This window comes from Engraulis encrasicolus, chromosome 15, assembly GCF_034702125.1.
Source record: "Engraulis encrasicolus isolate BLACKSEA-1 chromosome 15, IST_EnEncr_1.0, whole genome shotgun sequence".
NCBI lineage: Eukaryota > Metazoa > Chordata > Actinopteri > Clupeiformes > Engraulidae > Engraulis > Engraulis encrasicolus.
Window position 1 is genome coordinate 43,435,053 of NC_085871.1, and position 11,453 is coordinate 43,446,505.

The following is an 11,453-nucleotide window of genomic DNA, read 5'->3' on the forward strand; positions in this document are numbered from 1 at the left end:
TTTAGAAGGCATTGGGCAGGGCTATTTAAATGGAGGCCCTGGGGCCAGAAACGGCCCTTGGATGGCAAGGTTCTGGCCCCCATGAGGTCAGAGCAAAATTACCGGTATAACAAATATGTGTGCTTTCTGTGTCTGTGCATGATTTGCGATCACTAACACTTTAGGTTGGGGATATCTCTACTATGCATTTTGCCTGGTTAACACCAGACCTAATCACAAGTGAGATTAGGTCTGGGGAGTTGCCTATTATAAATTACGTAGGGGGCAGAATACTTGGCTATTATGACACACTGCCCTGCTCTCTGATTGGGCAGAGAAACTGTTAAGGTCGGAATGCTTGGCCATTATGACACAGGGCCCATAATCTTGGACGTTATGAGTCATCCTCGCCAGACTGTCTTTCAGATCGAAATGATGGTGTAGAACTAAAGGCGGTATGGGAGTTCCCAGGCTACTATGCATTCACATGAGAGTGAAATCTTCTCTAAAACAGTGTCATAAATAGACCCTAAGATCCTAAGGCTACTAAGAAATAGAGAAGCGAATATCTGTTCTGTTTGGAAAGCTATCCGCGTGTTCCACGCCCTAACCTCAGACACCATGCTACTTGCAGTTATACAGATTCTACGTTCGGCCCCTTCACTGGAGGGAATTTGAAAAACTGGCCCTCTGGGACTTTTAATTGAATACCCCTGACATAGAGTATGTGCTTGAGTTTTCACTGAAAGGCACTTTCACAAACGCGGACACAGACACACACACACACACACACTTGTAATTTGCATAGGGCATTTCAATTAAAACAATATTGTATAAGTGTACTGCATTTCAATCAGGCATGGCATCGTCCATTGTGATGACTTTTGTCCAGCAAAACTCATTGTGAAGACTCTTAAGTACTGTAGTTATGAGGAAAAAATACTTTCATTTCACTCTATTCTATCAGAGAAAATTATATTTTTATAGGCCTTTTGAATCCATTTCACAATGCTGTAAGGGTTACTAGTAATGGCCAATAATTGAACACTCCACTTTTGGATACATTATTCATATTTCAAACTTACTTGAAAGTTTCACAATTGAGTTGTACTTTGTTGTGATTTTCAGTTAGTCTCTTTGTCTAGCAGCGCAATTTCTGAATTTTGCACAAGTCATTGAATTAGATCAGACCAATGGGCAAAAAAGGTCCAATCTCACTCAATGATTTAGTTATCTGTAATCTGAAGTGCCACTGTCAGATTCAGATTGAGTAGAAAATGAGGACATGCACAATCATAAAATGTATCTCGGGTATGTATCTATCGGGTCAATAAATCAACCACTTTCCCCATATGAATTTAAACCATAGACCACCCCCATAACTGCATTAAGTGATCCATAAATGTGCTCCATATACTGTAGAAAGAATTGGGCCAGGGCTGGGGAACCTTTTTCATTCGAGGGGTCACTTTGAATTCCTCCAAGGGCCATAGAAGTACTCCAAGGGCCTGTACTATGAACACAAACCAGGATTTCCACCCCTGCACTTTAGGGTTATATTGAAGGCAGCCACCTTCTCTAGGTCCCCTGAATATACCTTAATTGTACTGCAAATGTAGTTTCTAAGATTCCTTATCAAAATATGTCATATTTCGTGAGAAGATTATGCCAGGGGCCGGATAAAACGGCCTCAAGGGCTGTAAACTGCCCACGAGACATAGGTTCCCCACCCCTGCATTAGGCCAAAGAAGTCAACAGGTTTAGAGAGGAAGACAGAAAAAAAACACAGCCGCATATTTGAGCTTTTTAATGGCAAGTTAGCAGTTACACTTTTTTTTTGTTAATTATGTCTGCACAGTCTTACCAAAAACAGTAGGTTAATATATCAAACAATTAGACTCACATCCTTCCCATTCGTTGTCATACATATAAAATCACTATAAAATGTCACTCCGGTATACGTTTTTTTTTTCTTCTTCTTCTTCTTCTTCACTGTGTATAGTTTCATTCACAAAAAATACTGTAGTAGTAGCAGGCTCTCTGCACGGGGGGCTTCAGGAGTCTCCCTCTCTCTCGTCTCACGGTACTGATCCACAGCTTTCGGAAAGAGGAGGGAGAGAATTTTATTTTTTTCCCCGTGTGGGCCAACCAACCCAACTGGAAGTGGACTCTGGTTCTGTTCTGGTTTAGCACGAGTCCCAAACATGGCTTTTATATTGAGTGTGTGTGTGTGTGTGTGTGTGTGTGTGTGTGTGTGTGTGTGTGTGTGTGTGTGTGTGTGTGTGTGTGTGTGTGTGTGTGTGTGTGTGTGACAGAGAGAAAAAATAAGGTAATGGAAGGCTTTTTTAACAGGCCTGAATAAGTAATAAGCGTGTGTGTGTGCGCGTGCGCGTGTGTGTGTGATCTCTATCCAGCGACTTATGGCCAGATCCAAGCCAGACACAGAATTAGAGTATGCTACCAGCGGGGTATCTCTGTAAATGATTGTATTTCTTTCCCCATTAAAACAAAACAACCCCCACCCCCCCATGAAATATTAATAATAATAAGACACTTTTCTGTCAGGAAAAAAAAGAGACTAAATAAATACATGTTAGATCCTGCCTGCAAACGGCTGCAGAAAGGAAGCTGATTGGGCAGCGACAACCAAAGCCACACCCACAACACAGGGCCCAGCGTTCCGTCGTCACGGAAACAGACGTGCCTTTAACTGCTGACCTATCTGTCACTCTTCACGATACATTCTCTGGCATCCAAGAAAAAAAAAAAAGTAAACGTACAAAAATATCACATTTCAGAACGAGAGGAAGTGGAGAGAGAGCAGAGGGGAGTCATGGAAAATGAAGAAAAGATGGAGGAAGAGTGAGCTTGACAGAGTAATTGATGCAGGATATATGGCAACCTCCCGGGGCAACTCTTTGAGAGAAAAAAAAAAGAGATTTGGTCTGAGTCTGTCAGATCTAAGCGAAATAAGCACCAGAATCTGACAGGACTTAGAGTAAATCTTGCCTGGGTACCACCAGACCTAATCACAACTGAGATAGGGTCTGGAGACCTGTCTACTGTAAATCCCGTAGGGGGTGTGTGGCTTACGATTGACAACGGCTGTTTATTGGGCGTTACAAATTTGTAACATTTGGCATACGTAGCCCATAGCCAATCGTGTCAGTTGTGTCTATTCAGACAAATTGCATTCATCGCCTTTGCACGCCTCCCTGCTGCCTGTTTGGAGACCATGATTGGGAACCCTTGCTGAGGGATAGACTCCATGCTGTCTTTCAGATTCCGAAAGATTGTGCAAAGCAGCATGGGATTTCCCAGGCAACAGTAAAACAGCAACAGATCCGGACTTGACCCAGGCCAGATCTGTGGAAAGCCATGGCAACCACAGGGCTAGATTCCATCAGGCCAAATGGGGCACCTAAGTCCCGCCCTCTACTTCCTGGTTCACGGGGCAGACAGTTGCAAAAAAACAAATGGAAGTGAACGAGGCGAGTCGTGGTGGACTTGTGGTGCATAAGTGGAGGTCCAAGGTTTGGATTGTTGTCGAAAAATCACTCATTTCAAGCCCAGCAATTATTTTTTGACTCCCTCTGCCCCATGAACCAGGAAGTAGAGGGCGTGACTTAGGTGCCCCATTGCCTCACTGAAGTCACTCTACTGTAGTGGCAGTCTTTGTTATCTGAACCCATAATCTACCTTTGGGTTTAACACCGCAAGGTTCACGTCATGCTCCGTTTAGGCGACATCGAGAAAATGTGATTTTGCGGTGGTGCTTGTATCTAGTGTGAAGAGGTGTACAAAAAACACGAAAGAGATTGTGCCTGTTTCCTATAAAAATGGATGCAAAACGTACTGTAGTTATTGCAAAATGTCCTCCCCTCCACTCTCCATGCACAGACAGTGATTAAGTCCTTATATGCGTATGCATTACATAGTGTGTCTGACTTTCTGTGGCAGTATAATAGGATACGGGCTTCGGGGGTTTTCAATGGGGAGTAACGATGGGGGGGGGGGGGGGGGGGGGGGGGGGTAATGGACCAGTCCATTACAAAAACACACAATCAGGGCTCTAAATTAACACCAGCCAACAAGCCAAATGCTGGTGAAATTTCAGTTTGGCTGGTAGAAAAAAATGACTTACTAGGCACTTTGACCCATTAGTGAGTGTGTTTGGCTTGTAAGATTTACATCTGCGAGCTATTTTGGCTGGTGACAAAAGAAAGTTAATTCAGAGCCCTGCACACAACCAAAAGGCATGGGGGAGTCCATGGGGGGGGGTTTGTTTTAAGGCACGGTGACGTGGTACGGACTGCCCGGCACCATCTCGTCTCCCCACTTGAGGATCAGGATGTAGTCGCCCTTCTCCTTGACGGTGTAGGTCACGTTGTACATGCGGTTGCCCATGTGCTTGACGTACACCTCCTCGCACGGCGTCTTGGGCCCGTGCACGCCCACCATCAGCATGTTGGTGCCTGTGATGAAGACACGAATGCAGTCACACACACACACACACACACACACACACACACACACACACACACACACACACACACACACACACACACACACACATTATTAATTAAAGGAGGCCAAGTATTTGGGTTGATAAAGACACAAGCAAATACATAGGCACGCACAGAGTTTCCTAGACCTGCCTAGGCCTACTGCATCTGCACACTATCACATTACTATGTAAAATAAGCCATGTATTTAGTGTTGACGTAGACACAGACACATAGATATGCGCAGTTTCATATGCCTGCTTTGGTATAACAGTAGACCTACAGGATATGCACACACACACACACACACACACACACACACACACACACACACACACACACACACACACACACACACACACACACACACACACACACAAAATCAGCACTTCATGGCTGTGTAAGAGAGAGCTGCTGTGTGTGACTGAGTGATTATGTAGAGGTTTTATGATCTCTCTCTCTCTTCCCCCATCCCCCGGAAGTACAGGTACCTGCTTTACTGCAGTCGACGGTGAAGGTGTTCTTCTGTCCGATGAAGGCCTTGGAGAGGCCCGCCCCTCTGGACACCACCTTGCTGGCGTCCGAGGAGAACTTGGGGAGCGAGGCGAACGCCCCCGACGACGTCATAGACTTGGTCACCGTCTCCACCAGCACCGAGGACGTCTCGTGCAGACTGTGGCCTCCCGACAGACGAGGACCTGGAGAGAGGGAGAGAGAGAGAGAGACAGAGAGAGGGAGAGAGAGAGAGAGAATGTTTAATTATGTTCCACACTGTGTAAGTGCACCGAGGATGTCTTGTGCAGACTGTGGCCTCCCGACAGACGAGGACCTGGAGAGAGAGAGAGAGAGAGAGAGAGAGAGAGAGAGAGAGAGAGAGAGAGAGAGAGAGACAGAGATGGAGAGAGGGAGAGAGAGAGAGAATGTTTAATTATGTTCCACACTGTTTAAGTGCACCGAGGATGTCTTGTGCAGACTGTGAGCTCCCGACAGACAATGACCTGGAGATAGGGAGGGGAATGGATATGAAGATGGAGAGAAAAGAGTGAAGAAAGAAATATCTAGAGGGGAAGGGGGGAGAAGAGGTGAGACACTCAGAAAAAAAGAGGAAGGGAGAGCCAGGCAGAGATGAATGAAAGAGGAGTGAGAAAAGAGAGGGATGAAAGGAGGGATAGACAAAGAGATGAGAAGGACAGAAAGAAAGACAAGTCCAAGCAGAGAGAAACGGAGAAAGAAATGCTTTTCGAATATGTATGTTCAACACCGTAATTGTTTGTTTTGATTATACCAAATGAATGAAAAACACCCATAAATCATAGCAAATAAAGGCCATGAAAATTGTCCGACAATTTACGAGGTACCTCTTCCATTGTGTTGTCTTCTCGCTGCTAATTACGTTACGTTTTGCTAGATACTGATGGCTCGCTCGCTGAAGCTGATGCTAATTACGCTAAGCTTGGCTCTAAATTATGTGGAGCATAATTCCCCTTCATTCTGTTCCTTCACTTTAACAAGTTTTGGAATTACAGACTATTATTTCGCACATGGTGCCTCATCCGAATATGAAATGTCACGCCATGATTGAAAAACAAATAAACAGAAATGAGCAGCTTAGTCAAAGGGTCTTTGGAGTTCATGGATGCTCCTGTGTAAGTAAGCATTACTAGTATCAGTGTAAGGTACAAGTAGTTCGAGACGCTACATGAATCCAGAGTAACCCCTTCATGTTCATGGAACATTTTAATTAATATTTAGCATTGATTGGGGCTGTGAATATGAAAAGTGGCAAACCAATTAAAAAAAACTACCCATACAGTATATGACACATACATTTGTGTAAAGACTGATGCTTGTCGCAAAACAAGTTGCTAACGATGAAAAAAAAGTTTGTCTGCGGGGATTCTCCTGTCTTTCACATGAGGTGTGAGCCTACAATTCACCAGAATCCGACGCTAAAACAGCTGACTGTGCAAGGAGCCTGTGACTTTGGCCTTGAAGGGGCTGCCCACAATGTGATGGGTCCCACCGTACTTAATGGAGATGAGGAAGCTTCTACTAGTTAGTAGTGATCAGTTCGATTCTACTATGCATTGCAATGCATTAAAGTTCTACTGAAAGCAAAAAAGGCAAATTTTTCATCAGTTATGATGAGGCAATACAAAAATGTTATTGGCTGTTGTGTATATCACTCCTGCAGTTTTCAGTGCTTTGAAGTGCTTTAATTAAATTTAAAGTTCATTTGCTGCAAAAATGCCTTCGGAAGAATTTGAAACGTGAAAAAATATACCGCATCGAGGGAGTAATTAATCAGTGCTGTCCCTCATCCTCCATGACTGAGGTACCCTGAACATGGTACCGTCCCGCCGCACTGCTCCCTTGGGGCACCATTGGGGGCTGCCACCTTGCACGGATGAGGCATAAATGCCATTTCATAGTGTACAGTGAATACATTTTGTGCTGTGGAGTGCTGTATCACAATGACAATGGGAGTTGGGAGTTTCCCAGGTGGACATTCATTTCACTATACACTCCACTAATAATCTCGTCGAGTTGCAGTCATTACAATCTCCTGTGACCTTGACCTCTCACCTGTGACTTTGGCCTTGAAGGGGCTGCCCACGATGTGCTGTGGCCCGCCGTACTTGATGGAGATGAGGTAACTACTACTACTTAGTTATAGTACACTAGACTAATAATATCCTCTCGTAGCTGTCATTACAATCTCCGGTGACCTTGACTGGTGACCTTGACCTCTCACCTGTGACTTTGGCCTTGAAGGGGCTGCCCACGATGTGCTGTGGCCCGCCGTACTTGATGGAGATGAGGTAGCTGCTACTTCTTAGTTATACACTCCACTCTCCTGTGACCTTGACCTTTGACCTCACCTGTGACTTTGGCCTTGAAGGGGCTGCCCATGATGTGCTGTGGCCCGCCGTACTTGATGGAGATGAGGTAGCTACCGGGGGCCATGGGCGTGTAGATGACCTTGTAGCCCTCCGCGCACTCCTGGCAGTCCATCTTGACCTTGGATGGCCCGTCGATGGTCACCGAGAGGGCGCCCGAGCCCGCGTTACACGTGTTCACCACAAACTCTGACGGCACGCCTGGGGAAGAGGAGAGGGGAGGATTATACGAAAGGTCAAGAGACAAGGTCAAACACGCATGCTGTAGTGTAAATAGAGAGATGAATCCACTTTTCACGTGTTCATCACAAACTCCCGACGGCACGCCTACAGGAGACAAGTCTCACACACACGTACACACACACACACACAAACACACACACACACACACACACACGATGCAGAGTCCACATCACACGTGTTCACCACAAACTCCGACGGCACGCCTGTGGAGGGTTACAGGAGACAAGGTCACGCGTGCACACACACACACACACACACACACACACACACACACACACACACAGTGCCGAGCCCGCGTTACACGTGTTCACCACAAACTCCGACAGCATGCCTGCGGCGGGTGACAGGATACAAGGTCAATCTCTCACACACACACACACACACACACACACACACACACACACACACAGTGGTGAGTCCGCATTACACGTGTTCACCACAAACTCCGACCGCACGCCTGAGGGAGCGATAGGGGAGGATTATACGAAAGGTCAAGAGACAAGGTCAGACACTCGCATGCTGCCATAGACGCAGTCACACATATACAGTCCACATCACATGTGTTCACCACACACTCCGACGGCACGCCTGTGGAAGGTTATAGGAGACAAGGTCAGTCACACACACACACACACACACACACACACACACACACACACACACACACAGTGGTGAGTCCGCATTACACATGTTCACCACAAACTCCGACCGCACGCCTGAGGGAGCGATAGGGGAGGATTATACGAAAGGTCAAGAGACAAGGTCATGCAGACACACATTCTGCCACAAACACAGTCACACATGTACAGTAAATGGGGAGATGAGTCCACTTTTCAGGGGGGGAGACCACACACTCCGACAGCACGCCTGGGGAAGGTTATAGGAGACAAGGTCAGTCTCACAGACACACACACACACACACACACACATAGTGCTCAGTCCGCATTATGTGTTCACCACAAACTTCGACGAAACGCCTGGGGGAGAGGGGAGGATTATACGAAAGGTCAAGAGACAAGGTCAGACACACGCATTTGGCCACAGACGCAGTCACACATGTAGATGTGGAGATGAGTCCACTTTTCAGGGGGGGAGACCTCAACAGTGTTGCCAGATTGGGCTGTTTCCCGCCCAATTGGGCTGCTTTGGATGGTAGTGTGCGGGTAAAAATGGCATTTAGCAGAAAAACCCGCCCAATTTTCCCCATAGAAATCAATAGAATTGGGCGGGTTTTTGTGCCTCTAGGCGGAATTTGAGCAACTCAACATACTCAATGGTTATCAAGTGAAGAGAAAATCCGAAGTGCTCAGGGAATTGTTCAGAAAAAATCTTGGAGGTGCTCTTTGGTGTTGGGGAAAAAACAATATCTTGTCAAAAAAGGGAGTCCAAGGCACTCTTCTTTTGGAAAAATATTAAAAAGCCTTTATTGAAACATGGCTAAAACGTTTTAAAACATGGGAGCAGAGACCCACGCGTTTCGGCGCAAGTCTTCTTCAGTGTTGTTTTTACTCAAGCCGTCGTCCACACACTACTCTGTTAAACACAAGACAGGTCTACTCAACGTTTCTCAAAATGAATATCTCAGAGTCGATGTGAGAACACATCTGTTCAAACCACAAATACTGTGACACAACAACAGCTGAAAACGGTAGAAAGCATTTCAAAACAAGTCTACAAAAACGTGACTTGTACTGTCAGAAAATCAGGGTTCCTGCACTTCTTTTTGAATGGTATTCTCGGACGATTAGGGTTCCTGCACCTCTTTCTTTCCACTTTAAGCATTGGGTTATAGGAGACACGGTCAGTCTCACACACACACACACACACACACACACACACACACACACACAGACACACAGACACACACACACACACACACAGTGCTGAGTTCGCATGACACGTGTTCACCACAAACTCCGGCAGCACACCTGGGAAGGGAAAGCGGAGGTTTGCACTAGAGGTGCTTAACTCGAATCTTTGAGGCGTCCGGATTGATTGGATCATTCCAAGGAGGGTATCCGGATTAGACGGATCACTCGGATCACACGGATCACTTATTTAAAATAAATAAAAATAAATAATAATAATGTATTTTTTAAAACGTTTCTGCCGTTAAGTAGCTATGTGCCTCGCCTTTGTTGTTCCATTTATCAATTCACGTTGATAAATCAAAGAGTAAGACAGTTTGATCAACAAAACTCACTTTATGAATGTCACAGTTCCTAAACTCATGCTGAGATCCGACCCACCTGGGTCTCCTCACTAAACATGCACCCACAACTAGAAGAGCCTTTGGCAGCAGTGAAACGGCATGTTCCTGATTTTGAAATAAATAATGTGTGTGTTTGTATTTAAGAAGACTAAAAGTCAAATATTTGGGAGCAGAAGTCTAGTTGAGCAGGGACAGTCAGGAGGCGAGCAGCAGATGACCACTCGCTTCCGCTGCGAGTTGCCTTGCGACTCGCACACTCGTGGCAAAAACGAAACTTAAGCGTTGATCCAATCCGTAGGGGATTCGCTGCTACCAACAACTCATTCAGGATTCGTCTCACCGTGTCGCCGAGGGCGCCGCTGCTGAGTGACTCGGACGAGGGGAGTGACAGCAGTGGCTTTAAAGACTGTACGCTGTAACGCAGTGAGTGATAGTAGAGTCACGTCTGTAGACTATAATTTCCCTAAGAGTAGCCTACAGACTGAGATGTTAAAGCGTTGGCAGAGCACTGTTAACATTTAGAGATGTAGACCTCAACAGAGTCAGAAGCACACACATAGGGAGCGGGGATCCGCGACTCAATTGGCCACAACAGGCTGGACGGATCAAACAGGCTCGATGAATGACGAGGCGGGAGTTGGTTCAGTTTTACTCAGTGAGTGTTCGTGACGTAACAGCATACTAGGGAGATTAGAGAATGGCTGTTGTAGTCAACTAAAGAGGATATATTCCGGTTTCACAATTTCTCGCGCTGTAACTGCCATTTTGTTGACATTAATGAAATGCCGTTTGACCCGCCTTTGGCGGATCAATGCACGACAGCCATCCGGTCTGTTCGGATGAGGTCTTGACCCGGCTCTCCAACCGGATCCTCCGGGTTTTAGATCAGCGCTAGTTTGCACTGTGAGACACCATCATGGGCAGTCACACATTCAGTACACACAGTGGAGCCGCGTGTTCACATCAAACTGATGGCACGCCTGGGGAGTGGGAGGGGGAGGATTATACGAAGTGTCAAGAGGTAAGGTCAGACACACACATGCAGCCACAGCCACAGTCACACACACTTAGACGAAGAGTCCACGTTACACATGTTCACTACAAACTTCGACAGTACACCTGGGAGAGATATAGCACACAAGGTCACACACAGTGCATATCGCTCACATATTTACACACACACTCACACACACACACACACACACACACACACACACACACACACACACACACACACACACCTGAGCCCGGTGCTGGAAGGAAACAATTTTACTTTTGACACCTCTGGTTATGGGAGACAAGATCACTCACACACAGCGCACACATCAGACACGTGTGCGTGAGCACAAGTATACATAGACGCACGCACACATGCGCGCACACACAGAGCCGAGTCTGCGTTACACATGTTCACCACCACAAACTCCGCTGTCGCGCCTGGGAAGGTTACAGGAAACAAGGTCAGTCCCACACATGCAGCCACAATCCCTCGGATGCACAGCTGCGCACATATTACAAGTATTAACATCAAACTCTGACAGGATGTATGCCTGGGAGACGAGAAGGGTAACGTATATGAGACACTTGTGGGCAGTCAAGCACAATTATCTCTCT

At 46.2% G+C, this 11,453-nt stretch overlaps 1 protein-coding gene across 1 annotated transcript in view; it reads right to left on the reverse strand.

Moving 5' to 3' along the window:
- Positions 1-1,771: 1,771 nt before the first annotated feature.
- flncb (filamin C, gamma b (actin binding protein 280)) overlaps positions 1,772-11,453 on the reverse strand; it is a 232,967-nt gene continuing 223,285 nt past the window's right edge. Inside the window, exons 49-51 of the mRNA XM_063217535.1 lie at positions 7,367-7,585; positions 4,976-5,182; positions 1,772-4,454 (exon numbers count right to left, since the gene is read on the reverse strand). Of these exons, the coding sequence (XP_063073605.1) occupies positions 4,267-4,454; positions 4,976-5,182; positions 7,367-7,585 (614 nt within the window). The 3' untranslated portion in view covers positions 1,772-4,266. The remainder of the gene's footprint in view (positions 4,455-4,975; positions 5,183-7,366; positions 7,586-11,453) is intronic.